The sequence below is a fragment of the Argentina silus genome, assembly GCF_951799395.1.
Source record: "Argentina silus genome assembly, chromosome: 21".
Taxonomy (NCBI): Eukaryota; Metazoa; Chordata; class Actinopteri; order Argentiniformes; family Argentinidae; genus Argentina; species Argentina silus.
The window spans coordinates 6,936,339-6,958,904 of record NC_139675.1 but is presented as its reverse complement, the minus strand read 5'-3'; the positions used below and the strand labels follow the sequence as shown (position 1 = coordinate 6,958,904).

At 44.0% G+C, this 22,566-nt stretch overlaps 3 protein-coding genes across 3 annotated transcripts; 2 read left to right on the top strand and 1 right to left on the bottom strand.

Annotated features, from left to right (window-relative positions):
- Positions 1 to 43: 43 nt before the first annotated feature.
- Positions 44 to 9,458, bottom strand: glb1 (galactosidase, beta 1). The gene is made up of 16 exons (XM_083692926.1): positions 9,396 to 9,458; positions 8,295 to 8,464; positions 8,009 to 8,159; positions 7,716 to 7,776; positions 7,487 to 7,581; positions 6,845 to 7,025; positions 6,110 to 6,168; positions 5,878 to 5,999; positions 5,639 to 5,679; positions 5,284 to 5,396; positions 4,922 to 4,996; positions 4,621 to 4,710; positions 3,604 to 3,717; positions 3,032 to 3,163; positions 2,587 to 2,829; positions 44 to 1,942 (listed from the first exon to the last, which is right to left on the bottom strand). Exons 1-16 carry the CDS (start codon positions 9,441 to 9,443, stop codon positions 1,688 to 1,690), a joined length of 1,950 nt encoding a protein of 649 aa, XP_083549052.1. The 5' UTR covers positions 9,444 to 9,458; the 3' UTR covers positions 44 to 1,687.
- Positions 9,459 to 9,622: 164 nt separating this feature from the next.
- ccdc86 (coiled-coil domain containing 86) lies at positions 9,623 to 12,888 on the top strand. Its single transcript, XM_083692638.1, has 4 exons — positions 9,623 to 10,350; positions 11,817 to 11,946; positions 12,327 to 12,401; positions 12,666 to 12,888. The coding sequence occupies exons 1-4, from the start codon at positions 9,743 to 9,745 to the stop codon at positions 12,804 to 12,806; spliced, it is 954 nt and encodes a 317-aa protein (XP_083548764.1). The 5' UTR covers positions 9,623 to 9,742; the 3' UTR covers positions 12,807 to 12,888.
- A 2,219-nt stretch (positions 12,889 to 15,107) lies between these two features.
- Positions 15,108 to 17,243, top strand: LOC310820833 (uncharacterized protein). The gene is made up of 2 exons (XM_083692639.1): positions 15,108 to 15,260; positions 16,210 to 17,243. Exons 1-2 carry the CDS (start codon positions 15,213 to 15,215, stop codon positions 16,603 to 16,605), a joined length of 444 nt encoding a protein of 147 aa, XP_083548765.1. The 5' UTR covers positions 15,108 to 15,212; the 3' UTR covers positions 16,606 to 17,243.
- Positions 17,244 to 22,566: the final 5,323 nt, after the last annotated feature.

Here is a 22,566-nt window from a genome sequence, read left to right as displayed (position 1 = left end):
GTGTGGCTTTGACGTCGAGGTGAAAGGAAACGTAGTAGCGATGTATGGGAATTGTAGTTTTTAATCACAGTGAAGTGACGCTTGGAGTTAATCACTATGATTAATCAAACAGATTATACTTAAACTTTTAAAACACTTACATTTAAATCAACTGGTTTCAGAAATCAAAAAGTCCTGAATAAAAATGTTATACATGCATTCACTAGAATAAAACGATAACAAGGAGATTCCAAAAGTACAGCATACGCAATCATTAAATATGTGCATGATTCCTGCTGTCCACAAAGTGAACCATTCCTGGAAAGACAAGAGGCACCAAACAATATTCCGCACAGAAATAAAAGAAACACAGAAAAATCAACAGTTCTTCATGAGAGTGGCACACCCTTATTACACAATATTATGCTGACCCGTGTTGTACTCATGGATGGTTTTGAACAGCCTGCTTTCAATTCTCATGGCCCGTTCCAGCCCTATTAGATCAGGTTTAAACATTGTCACAGTCGCCCCTCAGCACAGGAACAAGCAGACTGGCACCACATATGATGTGGGACCAGCTGAGCGCGCTTTTAACTCACTCACCACCTAGAGCGCCATGTGTTTTATGTGGTGTTTACCCAGCAACAATACTTTGGCTACAAAATGAAGCATTATAATTGATGCATTTTTGGTGAATAAAGTCACCCCTTGTCACCATGTCGACAATTTGGGCGACTTTATTTACCCTCAGCACTAAATGAGTTAAAGAAATTAACTGAAACTGAAACAATGCAATGTGAAAGGAAAACACCTGTGCAGGCACAGTACGGCTTGGTTCGGCCCGATATTCTGAAAATATCGGCCCGATGTAGGCTCAAGAGGCAAGGTTAATTTGGCACACATCGTTCCCTGCCGTAACTTCCCAAACTAGGAGGTATTATATGACGAACAACAACCGAGACCGATGTTATCATCAGTACCACAAAGGCCGTAGCACTGTAAACTGATGCCTATAAAAACACATTCAACACTGGACTGAGCCATACAAGTTAAAACATAAAAACTTCCCTTAGAACACACATGCGAGTGTAAACAAAGCTGTGCAGGTTTACAAGACGCTGACGCTTCACCTACTTGGACATCATTGGGGAGGCAGAAATCATTTTTCAGTGTTCGATACCTTTTCTAATTCCATTCCACGCACTACAATAAGCCTCTCCTCCAATTTCTACCTCTACCAGCCTCCCCTGATTGGGGTAGAGCCCCCATTGATTGATTAATTTAAAAACATTCATTATTTGATGAAAAGAGATCATCTATCACCACATCTCCAACTGAGCCCTAGCCTTGTACCATATACTGAATGTAGATCTGACAGGATGGGATAGGTGTAAGCAGTGGTGAAAATTGAATGAATTCACTGGGGGAAACACGGTGGGTCCAGAGGCAAATTGATTGCTGAAATTAACACCAACAAAGTTGATTCCCTGAACCCAGTTCCTGTAACCCAGTCTCCTCCCCCCCCCCCCCCCCCACGATGATAGAAGTTTCCACAATTTTGCTTCCACCTCTCCAATCCTTTCAGATCTACACTCGTACCTCTGGGGCAAAAACTAGAGATTGTTCGGGAACTGGCGACGACCAGTGCAAATAGATCACTTGTTTTCGATCAGTGCATTTCACAAGAATCAACGTCATCATCATCATATCACAAGAGGTCCTCTTTGAGAAACAGCGCCCTCTGGTGGTTAGGGTGAGACTTGATGGTGGCGTTGAGGACTGGGGTGTTGGTGAACTCCACGGTGCAGGGTCCGGGGGTGCATGCTGCCCCCTCCAGCTCCAGAACAGTCACTTGGTTGGGTCTGTCAGTGGTCAGAATGCTAGCAGGCACAAACAGGGTGACCTGAGGGCCCCGGGCGGGCCAGTACCGACCCAGGTTGAACCCATTGATCCACACCTGTCCCTGGTTACGTAAACAACAACAAAAGCAAATCAGTCAATACATATCAATGAAACAATCAATCAATCTTTGAATTACCTTAACAAACAAAAGCTTTGAAACTGAGAGTAACAGTCAAGGTAGTACTAATGCTGAGGTGCCGCCATCCAGTGCACTTGGAATACAAGACAAAAGCATAAAATATAATGAGTCTGTGGGGGGACATGCAGCGTTCGGCCTGTAGAGGGAGCTACAGGACCGTGGCCGGGGTTGTGTCGGCGAGACTTTTGTTGCACACCTGCTGCGAATTAAGTCTCGCCGGCGAATGTTTAAGATGGGTGTGCTTCTGCCATTTCAGTAAGGGAGCTAAGCTGGAGAAGCAGGCGGCGAGAGCAGAGGAGAGCCGAGCCGAGCCAAGCCGAGCACAGGACCAAAGGGCCAAAGGAAAGACTTTGAACGAGGCTGGAAAGCCGAGCCGTGCCAGCGGACCCCTTGTCAAAATAAACGGGAGAAAGTCCCTTATCACTATACTGCGTCTGCCTCTGTGTACAACCGGACATTGTTACAGAGTCATTAAAACGTATTTAAACCCCAGCTAAAACTCCCCTCCCTCCTGTCAGTTGTGTGAATATTAGAGATCAGACAGTTAGAACCCCAGTAGAACCCACCTTCCTCCATCCAGGGAACTGGATGTACGTGTCCTGTGGGAGGTCTGGGATGCCGTCCGGGATGACAAAGCTGCCCCCGTAGAAGGTTGGGGGGGAGAGGGGGGAGGGCGGGGGAGCCAGGGGGGAGAGAGAGGACTTCTTCTCCCAGAGGAGGCCCTTGCTGACAGCCTCGTTAATGTTCAGGCTGTAGATGAGCCAGCCAGTCAGCACATCGGCTCCTAGAGTCAGGTTAGATACCAGGCCCTGAGGGGGGGGGGGGGGGGGGGGAGAGAGAGAGAGAGAGAGAGAGGAGAAGACAATCATTATCTGGTCTTTGTTGTTCAATAACGAAAAGTTGATGTTTGAACTCCAACCAGGCTGCTGTTATATCTATATACTAATATATATATTAATATATATATAATATATATATATATATATATATGAGAGAGAGAATGTTTCTAACCTTGAAGTCGTTGATGCCTTTGCCATAGTTGACGCGTCCCATGTTCTCCACCAGCAGGTCCAGCTGACTCCCGGCCCGGCCCGTCACGTTGATGCTCAGCGCCTTGTTCCTCTCCAGGACCCCCACCACCACCTGGGGACGACACAGGAACACACAAGATCAATGTCAAGACACACCTCCTTTATGACTTTGATTGTGGATTGTTCACTTTCAGACATCAAAAGTCTATTGTAGAGACGGCGTGGGGCTTGGAATCTGTAAGTCACTCACAAGGGCCTAAGTCACTGATATCAATGGGCTATTGTACACAATAATGTGGGTCAAATGGATAAATAATGGTTGAATACAAATTAAGAAATACAAACAAGTAATAAACACAGATGTGAGTTGCGTGCTGCAGAGAGGTTTTCAATGTTTTCTTCATCCAGGTTAGTCTCATTGAGATGAAATCTTTTTTACCAGAGCGATGTGTTAATTATTATTATTTTTAATAATAATAACAATTTGTTACATTTATAAAGCACTTCTTATGATACAAGAATAATCTCAAAGTGCATAAGTGGCAGACTCACCCCGTCCACAGACACATATGCTCTATCATGGACTCCGTTCAGAGGAGAGGAGAGGGGGGTGGGGCTGCTGCAGTCCACAGGCAGCCTGGTCCGGTACAGCACATACCCAAAGGCCTTCACAATACAGAACACAGAAACTGTGGAGCCACGACAGCCATTTTGGGTCTTTCGACCAGGAGTTTTTCCTAACAACGTGACCTGACCAAGAGTTTTTCCTGGTCTGGTCACATGGTCAGGAAAAAAAGTACTGAACGTACAACTGGTCATTGTGATTGGCTACAATTAGGGCCCAGAATCTTTCCTGATAAGGTCACATGGTCAGGAAAAAGTCATGGTCCTAATCTGCATTTAGATTTTAGTCATTTAGCAGACACTCTTATCCAGAGCGACTTACAATAAGTACATTTCTCTAAAGTAAGTGAGACACCAAACATCACAGGAACTGTAAGTAAGACTTTCTTTAAGAATAAGTCGGTGCTAGTGGAAGGGAAGAAAATTAGTTTAAATTAGTTTAAATTAGTATTTTTTCACCACAGAGGTGGGCCAAGCTTGTGTGACTGGCAACAATTCGGGTACTTAATCTTTCCTGATAAGGTCACAGTCAGGAAAAAGTCCTGGGCCTGGTCTGGTCATATGAGTGTTTTTTCACCACAGTGGTGGGGTGAGGCTTGGGTGTGGCTGAGCTGCAGACAGACACACGGGCAGGCAGAGACACAGGCGGACAGACAGGCAGAAAGGCAAACAGAGACACAGGCGGACAGACAGGCAGGCGTACCTGTTTGATCTCTATGAAAAGCAAGCAAGCAGGCAGGCAGGCAGGCAGGCAGGCAGGCAGGCAGAAACACAGACGGACGGAGGGACAGGCAGACCTGTTTGATCTCTATGAAAAGCAAGCAGGCAGGCAGGCAGGCAGAAACACAGACGGACGGATGGACAGGCAGACCTGTTTGATCTCTATGAAAAGCAAGCAGGCAGGCAGGCAGGCAGAAACACAGAGGGATGGAGGGACAGGCAGACCTGTTTGATCTCTATGAAGGTCAGAGGGTAGAAGCTTCTAACAGGACCAGAGAAGCACAACACGTCGAGAGCCTCAACTACAGACTGGAGCTGGAGGGGGGGAGACAAACAGTGAAAATACACTCTTCTTTTTGCACTGGATAGAAGAAAAGATACATCTGCTTGGTGGGGTAGCATTGTTGTGCCTGACATGCAAAGGAATAGTACAACTCAACTCCTCATTGTCTTGTATTTAACTAATTTGAATTGAGTTGAGGTCAGCTGAATTGTATTGTGTGTAAGGAGTGAACAGGACAGGTACCTTCTTCATTGGCACAGATCCGTAAGCGTATTTAGGGGTGGTCGGAGGTACTGGCCCCTCTGGTATTTTACGGTACTGTAGGAGCAAAATATAGACGTCAATATGATATCATTCAGAGAATTGATACATAACTGTCTATATTCTACTAACATAACTGTCTGTCTATTGTGGAGCTGGCATGGAGATTGGAATCTGTAAATCACACTCACAAAGGGTTTAAATCACTGATATCATTGGGCTCCAATCATTTTTGTAAAATGGATAACTAAAGGTTGACAGTTAGTTAGTTAGTAGAACATAACGACCCTACTGCAGGTGTCATGTAATATATTCTGCAGGTTTTGTTTTATATACTGTATTACCATTTTGATGACGTCCCTGATGACGTAGTACTTGTCGGTGAGGTCTCCTGCCTCCGTCAGTGGAGCATCGTAGTCGTAGCTGGTTGGCTGAGGGGCATATGGCGTGTTGGCACCTGGGAGAGAGAGAGAGAGAGAGGCACACACACACACACACACACACACACACACACACACACACACACACACACACACACACACACACACACAGGAGACGTGAGGAGATAGAAACACATTCTCACAACCAGTTCGCAGGAACCCCTGGACCCCCCCCCCCCCCCCACCTCCCCTATATATATATAGGGTATGTGTGTGTGTGTATGCAGTGTCTATTGGGTATACAGACCAGTGAACTCACCATTCCAGTATCCAAAGTTGGTCCCTCCTATGAACATGTATCTGGAACAACAAGATCAGATCCGTCAGACAAAGTCAAACTATCCTCGGTGACATTAGACTTCCATATGTGATCATCTTTCTTTCTTACTTTCTTTCTACCCACTCATCCCTCCCTCCATGGTAGAAGCCTTACTGGCTCCTATAGAGAGCATATCTCCCTCCCTCCCTCCACACCCCCCCCCCTGCATCTCTCCTTACAGGTTTACACTGGCTCCTACTGACAAGATCTCGTTGAGGGACTTGGCTACGAGGGAGGAGGAGACTACAGAGTGGCGCTCTCCCCAGTGGTCCAGCCAGCCTGTGTAGAACTCAGAGTTCACCTGATGACAACAACACAGAGTTAGTAGAACACAGCATAGAAATGGAGCAAGTAGAACGTCATCTCACAACGCTGAGTGGACATAGAATGTGTCAGAACGGGCTGACTTACCAAGGGTCCATGTGGTTCTGCATGTCTCTGTGCTTCAAATGCAGCGGTCACGTTCCCTCCTGTGTATCACACACACACATATCAAAACATTTAAATAAAACCTTTTTCTCCTGACATGAGCACATGATCCTCAGTTCAGCAGGTGACAGAGAGAACACACACGTCAGGAAAACATGAATCAGAGGTTATAAAGGAGCGGTTAGTCAAGAGTGTGTCTGAGCAAACAGCATCACATGGTCAGAACCAGCAGAGAGAGGGGGGGGGGGGGGGTAGAAAGAGAGAGAAGGGAGGAGAGAAAGAGAAGGGGAAAGAATGAGAGAGAGGGAGAGAGAAGGGGGAAGAAAGAGAGAGAGAAAGATCCACACGTATAAAAGCCAGAACAGAACGAGTAGTACAGATCTGAAGTGGCTCTTATTCTCTAACAGGCAAGTACAAGACATCATCATCATCCTTAACCCTTCAACAGGGTGATGTCAGAGTCGGGTCGTCCCTTCCAAGCATCCCACTTGGCATTTATAAATTAGCCGTGGTCTCTCCTATCACCATAATGGATTGATTCTAGATGATTGCTAGATTGGAACGGTGGAAGGTTCGCCCTACCTGTTCCAAAGTCTATGGTGGCCGTTCCAAGCATCCCACTTACCATCTACCCTGAAGAGGTCCCTACCCTCTTCAGGGTAGATGCTAAGGTCCCTCCATTATAGATGATTGCTAGATTAGAGTGACGGCAGGTACCTGGCCCGAAGTCGACAGTAGCGTAGAGGCCCTGCAGGGAGCCACACTTCAGGTAGCCAAGCCCCGCCCCATCTGTGGTGAAGAGTACAACTTCCTCTCCAAGGTGGGAGCGGAAGACCTGGGTCAGGTGACGCAGGTAGTTGTAGTCACAGGCAAAGTAGCTACCGTACTCATTCTCAACCTGGGGGGAGAGAGAGGTTCCAAACATGTAAAGGTGAAAAAAAGGGCAACAGTTTTCAGTGTTTCAGTGAAGTGAGTCTTTGGACAGCCGAGGAGGACACCAGTGGAGGCTGGTGGAGGAAGAAATCAGAGGACGGGCTCATTGTAATGCATGGAATGAGGAATGGTATCAAAACTTGTTTGTGTGTTTGACCAAAAGCCTGTCATATATTCCTGTGAGTCTGTGACCCAGCCACCACACCACACCAGTTCCATCCTGAGAACCCAGCCCAAACCCCCAAACACTGGCCTTGAACACAGGGCAGGCTGCAGGAGGATGGGCTCTTTGTTATGCATGGAATAGAATGAGTTTCTCATTACAATGAGCCCATCTTCTGATTTCTGCCAAGGATATTGACCAGTGAGGTGTGTCCATATCATCAACACTCGGATATTGATCAATGAGGTGACACCTGTGCTCACCTGAACAGTGATGATTGGTCCACCGTTGTTGTAGAGGAAAGGTTTGATGATGGGCAATAACTGGCCCATCCACTTGTCCACCGCTGCAAGATAGTCTGAAACACATGAGAGATCATACACACACCGTGTGTGTCTGTGTGTGTGTGTGTGTGTGTCTGTGTGTGTGTGTGTGTGTGTGTGTGTGTGTGTGTGTGTGTGTGTGTGTGTGTGTGTGTGTGTGTGTGTGTACCAGGGTCAGAGGAGCGTAGGACGATGTCTTTCTTGTTGAGCAGCCAGGCAGGTAAACCCCCCTAAAGACAGAATTAATCATTCACTTTAACCAGGTCATGTACTGTATCCATACATCTATCTATCTATCGCCCCGTATCTCTCTCACCATATAACTCTCTCTATAAGACCCCATCCATCCATATATATATATCTCTCTCCCTCCCTCACCATATCCCACTCATATGTAAGGCTCCTTCCCTCCCTTCCCTCCCTCTCTCCATCACTCCCTCCCTCTCTCCATCTTCCTCTCACCATGTCCCACTCTCCACAGATGTAGGGCCCAGGCCTTAGGATGACCAGGAGGCCTGTGTCGTGAGCCAGCTGCAGGAAGCCCTCCAGGTCCTGCTGTCCGTTGAAGTCATACCAGCCTGGGGAAGGCTCGTGGAAGTTCCAGGGGACATACCTGAGGGAGGAGGAGGAAGAGTAAGGGGCAGGCTCATTGTAATGCACGGAAATGAATTCCGTTCCAATGCTTTACAATGAGCCCGTCCTCCGATTTCTACCTCCACCAGCCTCCCCCAGAGATCTAGACACTTACGTCTGGATGGCGTTGAGCCCGGCCATATACATCTTGAGCAGCCTGTCCTTCCAGTAGACCCGGGGGATCCTATTGTAGTGGATGCTGCCAGAGATGTAGCGGAACTCCTGGCCATCCTTACGGAAACAGTCCCCCTGGTAGTCCACACTGAAGGAGCGTGGCGCACCCAGCTACACACACAGACAGATAGAGAGACAGATAGAGAGAGACAGACACACAGATAGAGAGAGACAGACACACAGATAGATAGAGAGACAGATAGAGACAGAGAGAGACAGACACACAGATAGATAGAGAGACAGAGAGAGAGAGAGACAGACACAGAGAGAGAGAGACAGACACAGACATGCAGACACACATGGAGAGGTTGTATAAGAGAGAGAGGGGGGAGAAATAGAGAGAGAGGGGGAATGAGGAAGGGGGGGAGTGATGGAGGGGGCGGGAGAGACACACACAGAGAGAGAGAGAGAGAGAGAGAGAGAGAGAGAGAGAGAGAGAGAGAAATGCACACAGAGACAAGAGGTCAGCTGTACTCAGAGCAATTTGAGTCATAATTTCTTTAGTGTAACTCTTGTAAAATCCCAGGTGAGACACGTTGATGGTTTTATGACAGAGAGGTTGTTTCTCATGTGATGCCACTGTAGCTGATGGCAGCAGTCCTGACAAACCTGTGCCCTCTCATGGCTACTTTTGTTGGTGAGACTGAAGAACTAAATACAGAGTTGAATAACACAAGCAACACATTCTCAACATAACGGTTATCTAGATGTAGCCTTTTTTTTTTATATATTTTTTTTTTTAATTCCTGGGTCTCTTTGACAGAACAGCCCTGTTAGAACAAGGTCAATGTCAACTACTGTATTTTGTATCAACGTTGAAGGCAATGACAATAACAACAGCTGGTATAGTTCAAGGAAACTGTAGCACAGTTGTGGGTTTGATTCCTGCTGGGACCATATATACTGAAATGTATGCACCCACTGCAATGTAAGTCGCTTTGGATAAAAGCGTCAGCTAAATGGCATATATCATAATCGTTGTATTTCCGATTTAACTTTTCTGAATCAGGGGACAAGGCTGTATATTAAGTCTTCTACTTACAGTACTTGCAAAGAGAGAGCATAGAAGCACGACTCCGACGGATGGCATTCTTCACTCGTGATTGTTTCGGACTGCACACCACAAGTTGGTGAAATTCTGCAAACGCGGTGCGGAAGCTGGGACTCTTGTCATGTGACTGATTGTTGTGGTGATATTATATTTCGACCGCTAGGCGGCAGTCTCCTTATACAAATTGTACTGTAGTTTCTTACTCTGTGGTGCTCCAGATCAGCACACACGGGTACACGTGGGTTTTCTCAATCCGTTGAATTGTGATATATACAATACGGTCTTGTCTATCGCAATAGCAAATATATGCAGTTGGTTTGTAATTTCATTTTGATAACATGTCGGCAAGTGAAGAAATAGTTAAAAACGAACCGACGTCCAACGAAGGAGTATCACATGAGACCGGAGAAGACCCCGATCTCGAGTTACCTCCTCCCGTCGTGACACGGACTCGTAGCGGCCGCAGAGTACGGACCCCAGCCGCGCTTCTGGACTCCGAAGTCCCGAGCCTGAAGACTCCCAGTCGCCGAAGGAAATCGGTCATTCAGGAGGTACCGTGTGAAACGGAGAACCCGGCGGATCCCGACCCGGAGGTTGTAGTCGTGGAACACATCGCTGCGTCTAGTAAGCCAACCGTGCCAAGCACCGAGTCAGAACCAAGTTTATTGACCAAAGTTGAAGTATGTCCAAAACCCGCTGAATCCGACAAACCTACCGATATTACGTCTACAGTTCCGGACAGTTCAGCTGGTCCGATACCAGACCAATGCAACGAGAAGGAAAACAACGCTCGCCCGGTACCAAAGGAGACCGCCCCGGTAACGGACCGCCCGAATAAAACGGCGAAAAAGAGGACTCAATCGGAGTCGAGTGAGAAACGGGAACCGATGATACCGTTGGGGAAGCCGAAGTCCGGACGGGTTTGGAAGGACCGCAACAAGCAAAGGTGGGTACGGAGGGCCACCCACTGCAAACATGGATGTTCTGATTCTTGCCCCATACGTTACGAGGATTATATACATTTACATTGAAGTCATTTAGCAGTCGCTCTTGTCCAAAGCCACATAATAAGTACATTTGTATAAAGTAAGTGAATCAACGATAGATCATCGTACTGTGACTGCCCGATTGTTTTTATCGAAGGTTTAGCTAAGTGCCACCGGCAGTTACAGTGATTGAGAAACGAATTGTAATGTACAATGACCTGATGTACAAGTTGAGTTTTATTTGTCATTACATCATATACAGGTATACAATGCAACGAAATCCTTGAGGCTTGACTAACCTCTCAAAGCACTTAATGACTGACGTGGGAGCCACAGGGCGGTCGTCATTGAGACAGGTAGCCTTGGACTTCTTAGGGACAGGGATGATGACGGGGAGGATGGTCACCTAGTCACAAATGGGGAATTTCTGACTCTTGCACACGTGTCCCTTCCCTGTCAGCCCACCAATAGCCATCACTACACACCTGCTAAAGAGATACTACAGGATCTTTGTATCATTCCGGCCGCTACTTTTAAAATGTACGCTAACAAGCTCAAAATAGGTCTCCGAAATACAGAAATATTGTCAAGAAATTACCTGATTGGACAGAGAGCGGCACACCTCACCACTCAAATGAGCAAATGTTTATTTTGCAAAACGTGTGTAGGCCTGAAACTGTGTTAACAAGTTTACACATGGAGAATGTAACTGATCATGCTTATTGGCTCTGTTTGGATAATTTTAAGTGATTCTACCCTTCCTTCCTTGAAGAGATCTCGGATCTGACACAACTTGACTGGTCAAAGTAGCTTTTCACTGCATTGCTTTAGACTAATAAGATGACATCAGTTGTTTCTTCAATGCAGGGATATGAAAGCTCTCTAAAGCATTAATATGGCCATTATCTGTAATTTTAGGAGTGAAGCTGCTGCAGGTCACACAGCTATATGTAGCATGGGCCACTGCAACTACGCTCATATGAAATCTAACATTAAAGTGATTTTTGGAACTTTTGCGTGAGGTGGGGCCCTGAATAGACAGACATATTGTCAAGAAATTACCTGATTGGACAGACAGGGACACACACACACATACCCCCATGAGCAAAAGCTTATTTAGCAAAAGTTCTATTTAGCATTGTATCATTAATTAATGCAGCTACCTTTTGTTTGATTGTTGACACAAGTCAAGTCAAAGTTTATTGGTTATATACACAAGATACATGACCTAAATTGTACAATGAAATGCATCCTTTGCAAGCTTCCTCTCAGCAGTGAAGTGGTTAATGTGTTGTCATTGGGTGTGTTGCAGGTCATCAGCTGCATTTCAGTAGTGCAGTGATAGATGTTTGATTGTTGGGTGTGTTCCAGGTTGTCAGCTTCCTCAACAGTGCAGTGGTTGATGTCGTTGTTGGGTGTGTTGCAGGTTCTCAGCCCTCCTGAGGGACAAGCCCCTGCGGTCCTCCTGGGAGAGGAAGATGGAGGCCAAGAGAGAGAAGGAGCTGGTGAAGAAGTACTCTCTGCAGCTGAAGGAGGACAAGGCCAGGGAGAAGGAGGTCTGAGTCATGCTGCACATTTCTCTCTTTCTTTCTTTCTTTATTTGAAATTCAGGGCCCAGTATGGGCTTCAGAATGATCCAGATTATTTTTTGCCATCCAGGATCATATCAAGCTGGCTGACTTCCCTTATAGTAATACAAATCTGCCAGATAGATCTGATCCTGGGTCCCAAAAATAATACAGATGATTCTGTGGGACACTGATAGAGTGACCGTTCTGCTATCATGATGTTGGCTCACCCACTCATCCCATCTCACCCACTCATCCCATCTCTCTCTCCCCTCCTTACCCCATCTCTCTCTCCCCTCCTCACACACTCATCCAATCTCTCTCCCCTCCTCACACACTCATCCCATCTCTCTCTTTACTCCTCACAGGATAAGAGGAAGAGGAGAGAGGAGAACCTGAAAAGGAAGGAAGAGAACGAGAGGAAGTCTGAGGTGGTGCAAGTGGTAAGTGACATACACACACACACACACACACACACACACACACACGCTCAACAGTATTTACCCATGTCTTCATGTATTTGGGAATACTCAAATGTCAAGTTGTATCCCACCTGAGACGGGGTATGGAAAGAATCCATTGGTTACGTGTCCCTCCCTAGCACAGATCCCCAGTGACATCATTCTGAACCAGACAGATAACCTGTGGTTGACCCTTAACACAGTGATGTGTATGTTGTATTTATTTGTCTGATGTCTCCGCTTCAGATCCGCAACACAACAAAGATCAAGAGGATGAAGAAGAAACAGCTGAGGAAGATTGAGAAGAGGGACACTCTGGCCATGCTGCAGAAGAAACCGCCTAGGAACCCTAAACCTGCCGGGAAAGGGGTCAAGGGGGACAAGTGAAGAGACTGCACAGGTTGACTGTGATTGGATGGGATGTTCAGATCTAAAGGGCCATGGGGTGGGTGGGTGGGTGGGTGGGGGTGTGTGTGTGTGTGTTGAAGCTGGAGGGGGATAAACAGACCCCCTTAAACACAAATTGAGGAGTTGTAGACTCACACAGAAAGTGCCTGCAACCCACCACCATTTTGTTTTCAACTACATTGATATAACAACGTATTCCGGAAGAATTCACAGCTTTCTGTATGTTTACAGAGTGCAATGCATTGTTTGATCCTTACCCATCAAACATCTCAACACCACAGTTTTAGCATGGGTGCTTTTAGAGTGGCATAAACTATGGTTGGAATGATTTCATCATACCCACATGGAGTTTAGATCTTGAGCCTATTTTGCATAAACCAGATTCATGTATTTGATGGTGACACTTCCCCTGTCCATGTGTTAGACAGAAGTGTCTTGTGTTCACTCTTCCTGATTTTGTATCTTTGTTTACCTGTGGGTTCACCCTGTTGTAAAGAAAATAAGATGCTTTATAAAATGATTTACAACTGCGTGCCTATATTTGTCAAAGTCAATAAAATAACTCAGCAACATAGTCTTGGTAATAGTTTCAGTCCTTTTCATAAGACAAGACTTCTAGTTTCAAGTTGATTTAGGTTTTTAAAGTACATTTTCACCACGGTCTCAACACACAATACATCATATAAAAACCGAACACATTAACAAAACACAACATAAATATAATCATTTAGGTAGGTTACACAATGATCTCGACATGGGGGGAAGGCGGTGGGATATTGAGGGCAACTGTGAACCAGTGTGAACATTTACATTTATGGCATTTAGCAGACACCTTTATCCAAAGCGACTTACAACAAATACATTTGGTTAAGTAAGTGAATCATCTATCCAATAGTCATCATAAGACAAAGTAATCAATGCTCACACCAGGGGCCATTGCCAGTCGTAAAGCCAGAGAGCCAATTTTCTTTTATTATTATTTTTTAACAGGAGAGAACTTGTACAGGGGACAAGTGGGGGTGAAGAGGTCTCAAAGGTTGTGTTTAGGGCTAGTACAGGGAGGGTAGTGGTAGTAAGCATGCAAGTTTCCTAGGGTGTACAGTATTCGTTTCGCTTTCTGTTTATTGTTGTTTTGCCCCGCTGGAAAGTACCTAAACGTCCCTGGCAGGATTTCACATCACATCATATTTATATGTGTGTGTGTGTGTGTGCGTGTGTGTGCATGCATCTGTGTGAACATGTGTGTACTAATAAAACATTATAACATATTGATATACACTCTATTAGGTACACCTTGCTTTTATTAGGTACACCTTGCTAGTACTGGGTTGGACCCCCTTTTGTAGCCCATCTGCTTCAAGGTTCGACATGTTGTGCATTCAGAGATGGTCTTCTGCATACCTTGGTTGTAACGAGTGGTTATTTGAGTTACTGTTGCCTTTCTATCATCTCGAACCAGTCTGGCCATTCTCCTCTGACCTCTGGCATCAACAAGGCATTTTCGCCCAGAGAATTGAGCAGCACATGAGAAGAAAATACAGTCATTCCAAGGGACTTGTGGATAATGGTTTTGATTTGACTAGAGCAGCTAAGTTGACTAGTTACTGTACCAGTTGAATTTGATGAGGTAACAGTAGCTTCAATAAAGCCTTGTAGAACTGTGGATACTGAGGTAAGTTTTCCAGGAAAGGAGGGGTGAAGATTGTATTTAGAGCTTTGCACTGTTGTTTGGGTTACGGATAGTCACATGACTTATCTGCTTTTTGTACCCTTTTCCTTTTCTCAGGCACGTACACATGCGCACGTGCACACACACACACACACACACACACACTCACTCACTCACTCTCTCGTTCTTCCCCCTTCTCTCTCTCTCTCTCTTTTTCCTGGCCTCTGCACCTGGTCTATCTGCACTACCATTCTAACGTATCAAGCTATTGTGTATTGCTCCCGCAAACACTTTGGCCTATTTCTACATTGTTAGTTTCATAGGTTTTTAGGTTTTGGAGGTAACACACACACACCTATGACCTGTTTGACCTGGGTAGCAGTCCCACACACACACACACCCCACCACCACAACTTGGCAGTCAGAACTGTGTCTCTGGTGCACGTTGTTGCCTATCTTGATGGGATTGTTACTGTCTGGCAGCTAGGCAGCATTTCACAGAAATCAGCTGACCAGGAGCACCACGCTGACTGGCCTCCAGGGCAAGGAGCTGGAGGGAGGCAGAGATAAATTGGGGGGTTTTCTGAGGGACTTCCTGAACGTTGGGTTTCCCCCCCACCACAGACTATATAAAAGCTGCACACTGCTTGATAGGTGACATTAACACCGATCACACACAGGAACAGTCCTTGAGCGACAGGAGAAACACAATCCAAATGTTCACAATGGCAACAATGGAACATCTACAATTCCGGTATCCAATGGTAAGGATGTTTTTGCTGATCCGTAGTATATAGCTGTATGATTTAGTAATTGCTTGCAAAGGATTGTCGACCAAATACTAAACATGAGTGCTTAATTCAGACATTATATAATTCTGTCCCATTACTTATTAACCCTAAAATAGGGGGGCTATGCAGAAAAGGTGTTGTCATTTCTAAATGGTGAAACCAATATGTACACAAATACCATAAAATAAAAGCAGAGAATCTATACTTTGACCTCAGTAATTGTTTGATTTAAAATCCAAACTTTTTGAGTATAGAGTCAAAAGAAGAAAACATTTCCCAGTCCCATATTATGTACTTAGGGAGGGTACTGCATATTTTGAAGCTGAATGATCTTTGAGAGCAAATGTTACCCTGCAGGGCATACTGCCAACACTGTCTAATGTTGTGGTGCTGGCAAACAAAACCACTTCCTTGTCATTTAATGTGTTTTTGAATGAATTATTTTCTTTCAACGTCTTTCGAGTAAATGACTAAATATGAAAGTAAACAAAATGCCGTGCAGGAATTTTTATTGAGTTATTATTTTTTTTTAAATTGCCCAGCCACCATAATATTTAATAAACAATAACGTTGTTATTGTTTATTAAATATTATTGATTATAATATTTGACAGCCATTCCTGAACCCCAGACACAATGGGGCAATACCAAAACAGATGTTCTTTTGCTTCAGTTTCCTCACTACAAAATCTGCATAGTGGTGATTGTTCAATGCCCCATATGGTGAGCATTCTTTTGGTTCCTGCCATGCAGGAATTAAATTATTGTTTATTGATGTCTTGCATTTCCATCCATTGTGGCAGTATAGTATGGTACATTGTATACCAGTGTCTCTCTCTGTCTCTCCCCCCCTTCCTCTTTCTTTTCTCCCTCTCTCTCTCCCCATCCCCCTCTCTCCCTATCTCTCTCCTTCTCTCTCCCAGGCTGTTCCGGTCCTACCTGAGGCACTGTGCTGGCCTTTAGGAGATCCTCCTATCCATGCCCGTTACGACCTGAGGTTCCTGAAGACAACTCACACCTGTCTGCAGGTGGTAGGCAAGGTGCCACAGACCCAGCAAACTCCAGAACCGAAGCAGGGAACCCGCGTTCCTCTCAAGGTGATCAACGGCACCGATGGCAAAATCATTGAGTTGTTCCTCAAGAGCGCCGACACCATCGGCAAACTGAAGAGGAAGTTCCTCCAGAAGAGGCCTGATCTGGAGGGAAGCCTGAGCCTCGCCTACAACGGCAAGCCCGTTTTGGAGCACCAGAGCCTGGGGGAGCTGGGGGTGAAGGCTGGGGCCACCTTCGTCACCTACCAGAGGTGCAACGGAGGGTAGAGACCACTGATCTATGAATGATGGGGTTTAAGTCGTTGGGTAGAGACAGAGAGGGGGAGGAATAATGATGGCTTTCCGTTGATTTCCAAATGCCGTGACGTACAGATTTGAACTAGGGGAGGTTAGGTTTTGGTACGATGATTGGATTATGAATACAAGTCCATGAATCTGTCGTCTTCTTCTTTTGTTTTATATGATTGTATAATACAGTGTTTTATATGATGTTTAGCTAGCAGACCGAACAATGAACCAGTCACCAATCAATGTTGTTTCGTTCAACTGTAATAGCCCGACATTTAAAATGAGAAAATTGTTGATGATTCAAATGTCATGCCAAGAATTACACAGGCCCATTGAAGATTGAAGATTCAAAGTGTTTATTATCATATGCACAGTAGAAAACATGTTTCCCTGTACAATGAAATTCTTGCTTTGCTGTCCGCAGAATGCCAACCAATGTACAATACTAAAAAATATACAATATATACTAAACAAAATGTACAAGATAACAAAATTTAAGGCAGCATGTGATAATAAAAAATTGAAAGGGCTCAACTGAATGGGGAACAATTAAAGAAACAAACAAATATATTGTCTTGTGCCTAATCTGTCAATAAAGCTGTCATGCCATTCTGTCATACTGTTTATGTTGTTTCATACCTGCCATATGCCCCAATGGTGATAAACTGAGTCAATTTTAGGGGTAGCAACTAGTATCTAAAGATACACACACACACACACACACACACACACACACACACACACACACACACACACACACACACACACACACACACACACACAGACACACACACACACACACACACACACACACACACACACACACACACACACATCTTGTTTGCCTAGGTCTGTATATTATCAGTAATAAATTCAATCAAGTGATGAATAACATGGTGGATAACAAAGGTTTTGAAATAATATTCACTACTACATTTTGATTGGTTTAAATACATACGGCAACCTCCAATAGGCCGACTGTCTGTGTGTGGCCTTTTCATACTGCTTAATGATAAGGGAGGACCGAGGATTCGATCTTGAATTTGATCAATATTAACATAAATGGTACGGTAGAGTAGCCTACATGAATGAGTAGCCTGATAAATGAAGACCGGCGTTTCCAACACTTCCACATCGCCGTTGATGAGGCACAGATTGACTGATTTTTAAACAGTGAAGTTAAATCAATCCGAGTTGTTGCTCGGAGTGTTGGTGATTTATAGATCAGTGCCTCTGCGCATGAGCCGACCCGAGCGATACGACAGCTGCACGCACCTTGTTGTTGCGGCGTTGTATGCCGTTTACTCTCAATTGGACATGCATTTCAATATCTTTAACGGGTTATACGTATGTTAGTTTTAGTAATCAGCGTTTTTTTAATATTATAATTACGGAGCTGCTACGTGCGCAAACTGAAGTACCAGTCAGCGCAGTAACCTGCTCCATCAACAAAGTGAACAGTTGCGCGCATGGATGCAGAAATAATAGCCTTCCCAGTCTATTTCTGCAAGTCACTTCAAATGTGTCAATTCCTGTCGTTGAACTTTATGTTGAGTTTTAAGTCTAAATATCTTCGAGTTGGCGTTTGAACATATTTAGGTACTGCTATTGTATGCATGTAATACTATTACCTACTAGCAGGTAACATTTAATACAATAAGAGTCTATCAACCCCGTACCTCCTCTCACGGACATGGATTTCACGCGTGAGGTGTAAGCAGGGCTAATGTGCATTTTAACGCTAACAATTCGCCTCACGGTGACGCTCTTTAGCTGAATATCTCCTCAAAGTTGTCTTTCTGATTACCTCAGGTGTGTCAACCTGAAAGTCAAGTCAAGTTTATTAGCCATTTGTAAGTATTGGAATTCTTCGTTTGACCTCCACATACATACACTCACACAACATTACATTCAATGTTATATGAATGACGTGGTCAGTGTTCTATTAGAAGAGTAAAACCAGCGCATACTGTATTCTGTAATTAACAAGTAATCAATAAGATTGATTTAAAAGACGGAATTTTTGGGTCAAATCTGTTTTTGAATGTTGTGGTGGTGGTCCTGAAGCTGTAGTACAGTATCTTATGTCCAGGGCCCAGTATTTCAAAACTTCAGAATGATCCGAATTCTTTTTTACTATCCTGGATCAGTTCGAGCTGGCTGGTTTCCCCTACACTACAAACAATCTGCCATGTAGATCTGATCCAGGATAACAACAAAGATTTATTCTAATCCAGATTAAACGTTTTGAAATACTGGACCCTGGACGATCTTGTGGGCCTTTGTGCCGGATCTGTCCATGTAGTCTCAATGGACATTCACATATAGACCAATTACTGATTGGAAAGGTGTCAATATTAAACACTGGTCAATGCTTCTTATGCTTCTCATTCTACGTGTGTAAGATTAACATTTTTGTAACACAATTTGTTTTTGTAAACATTTTTTGAGACCTACATTTTCCAGAAATCCTAAACACATAAAATAGACTAGTGTATTTATCTGGCCACTAGATGTCACCCACGAATGTATTTTGTGTCCCAAGGATCCCACTTAGCACCAACCCTGCTGCCTGAGGCCCTTGTGTACAGCTGATGTACAATGTGTATTCTTGCATCATGCAGGTCAACTCAGAGTGTGACTTTAGTAGACTACCTACACACTTTAGTAGACTACCTACACACTTTAGTAGACTACCTACACACTTTACTAGACTACCTACACACTTTAGTAGACTACCTACACACTTTAGTAGACTACCTACACACTTTAGTAGACTACCTACACACTTTAGTAGACTACCTACACACTAGACTACCTACACACTTTAGTAGACTACCTACACACTTTAGTAGACTACCTACACACTAGACTACCTACACACTTTAGTAGACTACCTACACACTTTAGTAGACTACCTACACACTAGACTACCTACACACTAGACTACCTACACACTTTAGTAGACTACCTACACACTTTAGTAGACTACCTACACACTTTAGTAGACTACCTACACACTTTACTAGACTACCTACACACTTTAGTAGACTACCTACACACTTTAGTAGACTACCTACACACTTTAGTAGACTACCTACACACTTTAGTAGACTACCTACACACTTTAGTAGACTACCTACACACTAGACTACCTACACACTTTAGTAGACTACCTACACACTTTAGTAGACTACCTACACACTAGACTACCTACACACTTTAGTAGACTACCTACACACTTTAGTAGACTACCTACACACTAGACTACCTACACACTAGACTACCTACACACTTTAGTAGACTACCTACACACTTTAGTAGACTACCTATACACTTTAGTAGACTACCTATACACTTTAGTAGACTACCTATACACTTTAGTAGACTACCTATACACTTTAGTAGACTACCTACACACTTTAGTAGACTACCTACACACTTTAGTAGACTACCTACACACTTTAGTAGACTACCTACACACTTTAGTAGACTACCTACACACTTTAGTAGACTACCTACACACTTTAGTAGACTACCTACACACTAGACTACCTACACACTTTAGTAGACTACCTACACACTTTAGTAGACTACCTACACACTAGACTACCTACACACTTTAGTAGACTACCTACACACTTTAGTAGACTACCTACACACTAGACTACCTACACACTAGACTACCTACACACTTTAGTAGACTACCTACACACTTTAGTAGACTACCTACACACTTTAGTAGACTACCTACACACTAGACTACCTACACACTTTAGTAGACTACCTACACACTTTAGTAGACTACCTACACACTAGACTACCTACACACTTTAGTAGACTACCTACACACTTTAGTAGACTACCTACACACTAGACTACCTACACACTAGACTACCTACACACTTTAGTAGACTACCTACACACTTTAGTAGACTACCTACACACTTTAGTAGACTACCTACACACTTTAGTAGACTACCTACACACTTTAGTAGACTACCTACACACTAGACTACCTACACACTTTAGTAGACTACCTACACACTTTAGTAGACTACCTACACACTAGACTACCTACACACTTTAGTAGACTACCTACACACTTTAGTAGACTACCTACACACTAGACTACCTACACACTAGACTACCTACACACTTTAGTAGACTACCTACACACTTTAGTAGACTACCTATACACTTTAGTAGACTACCTACACACTTTAGTAGACTACCTACACACTTTAGTAGACTACCTACACACTTTAGTAGACTACCTACACACTTTAGTAGACTACCTACACACTTTAGTAGACTACCTACACACTTTAGTAGACTACCTACACACTAGACTACCTACACACTAGACTACCTACACACTTTAGTAGACTACCTACACACTTTAGTAGACTACCTACACACTTTAGTAGACTACCTACACACTTTAGTAGACTACCTATACACTAGACTACCTACACACTTTAGTAGACTACCTATACTGTACTGTTCATGTCTTAATCTGCCAGACCTGTTCTTGTTGTTTTTGTTACCATGTCTTTGGTGGGAACTGTCTGTTCATGCCATGTACTCCCTGTAGTTTCCCTACATATAACAATGTTATTATCTTCCTTGTCTGTTCTGTTTGTTTTTGTCATGTCGTGTAGGTGTACCACCATTCCATGCCATGCACTAACCCTGTCGTTTTCCTCCATATGATACAGAGCAGAGATATATTCCATCTTTTTTCCAAACTTGCTTTTAATCTTTAACTATTTTTAGTGTTGTTTTTACTTTTTTTTTTAAATTGATCACCCTATTCTTGTTCTCTTCATGGAATGTAGTGTCTTTGAGCAATACAAAATAAATGCATTATTATAATTATCATTATATTACCTACATATAATATAAAGCTATGTTATATTCCCTACTTATAATATGGAGCTATACTATATTCCCTACATATGCTATAGTATATAGATAGCTATAGTCAGAGATAGCGTCGGTCATAAACAGTAGCATGTCACACAGTCATTACATTTAAAATCCTTTTTCCTCAGTCACTCAGCTTCCCTTCGCAAATTGGTTCAGTGGACTGTAAGGTTTGTTCCATAATCTCTGTTTCTTTTTCACACACACACACACACACACACACACACACACACACACACACACACACACACACACACACACACACACACACACACTCCCCCCTCCTGCCTTCTCTCTCTCGCTCTCTCTTGTTTTCTTTAAGTGTGATGATGTAGTGACTGTGCCCTTGAATATGTTGACAGGTGCTTCTTGAAATGTAGCATTGTTGTGATTGTCATGACAGGGAAACGCCATGTGTGTGTGTAAGTTCGAGCAACAGGGCGTTGCCCGTATGCCTCGCGGGGTGTTGTTACATCGGCTGCTCCTCTCGCTGCCACACTCCTCCTTTTCTTCCCTTCCTCATACCCCTCGTGTATGAAACCTCAGTTCCCACACCTGTCGCCATAACAATGCTGTACACAGGCACGAGTCTGACGTGTGACTCCGACATGTGAGGGAGGGAGGGAGGGAGAAGGATAGAATGTCAGGCGAAACGCTTAAGTTTCGTTTATTTGTGAAACGAAACTTTATTTCTTCCATTTCCATTGTGGTCTTCTTACATAAATGGCAGATAAAAAAACAGAGGTTAAAATGGCAGGTCAATTTGGTTACTTTGTCTTCATTGGGCTAGGAGGGAATGCTCACAGACGCACACTGTCCATTAACTAACTGCCAAAGAATTCCGGAACACTCACCACCTAGAGTTCCAAGTGTTCTATGAGGTATTTACCTCGTAACTATACTTTGATAGGCTACAAAATGAAGCATAATAACTTATGCATTTTTGGTGAATAAAGTCACCCTTGGCACTCTGGAATGTTGACAATATGGGTGACTTTATTCACCCACTGC

Bases quoted from the DNA above. Each gene is read 5' to 3' on its own strand.
- ccdc86 (XM_083692638.1), top strand. From the start codon at position 9,743: ATGTCGGCAAGTGAAGAAATAGTTAAAAACGAACCGACGTCCAACGAA. The intron at 10,351-11,816 runs GTGGGTACGGAG...GGTGTGTTGCAG, and splicing joins AAGGACCGCAACAAGCAAAG to GTTCTCAGCCCTCCTGAGGG. The intron at 11,947-12,326 runs GTCTGAGTCATG...TACTCCTCACAG, and splicing joins ACAAGGCCAGGGAGAAGGAG to GATAAGAGGAAGAGGAGAGA.
- glb1 (XM_083692926.1), bottom strand. From the start codon at position 9,443: ATGCCATCCGTCGGAGTCGTGCTTCTATGCTCTCTCTTTGCAAGTACT. The intron at 7,026-7,486 runs GTGAGCACAGGT...CTCTCCCCCCAG, and splicing joins GACCAATCATCACTGTTCAG to GTTGAGAATGAGTACGGTAG. The intron at 6,000-6,109 runs GTAAGTCAGCCC...TGTTGTCATCAG, and splicing joins CAGAACCACATGGACCCTTG to GTGAACTCTGAGTTCTACAC.
- LOC310820833 (XM_083692639.1), top strand. From the start codon at position 15,213: ATGTTCACAATGGCAACAATGGAACATCTACAATTCCGGTATCCAATG. The intron at 15,261-16,209 runs GTAAGGATGTTT...TCTCTCTCCCAG, and splicing joins TACAATTCCGGTATCCAATG to GCTGTTCCGGTCCTACCTGA.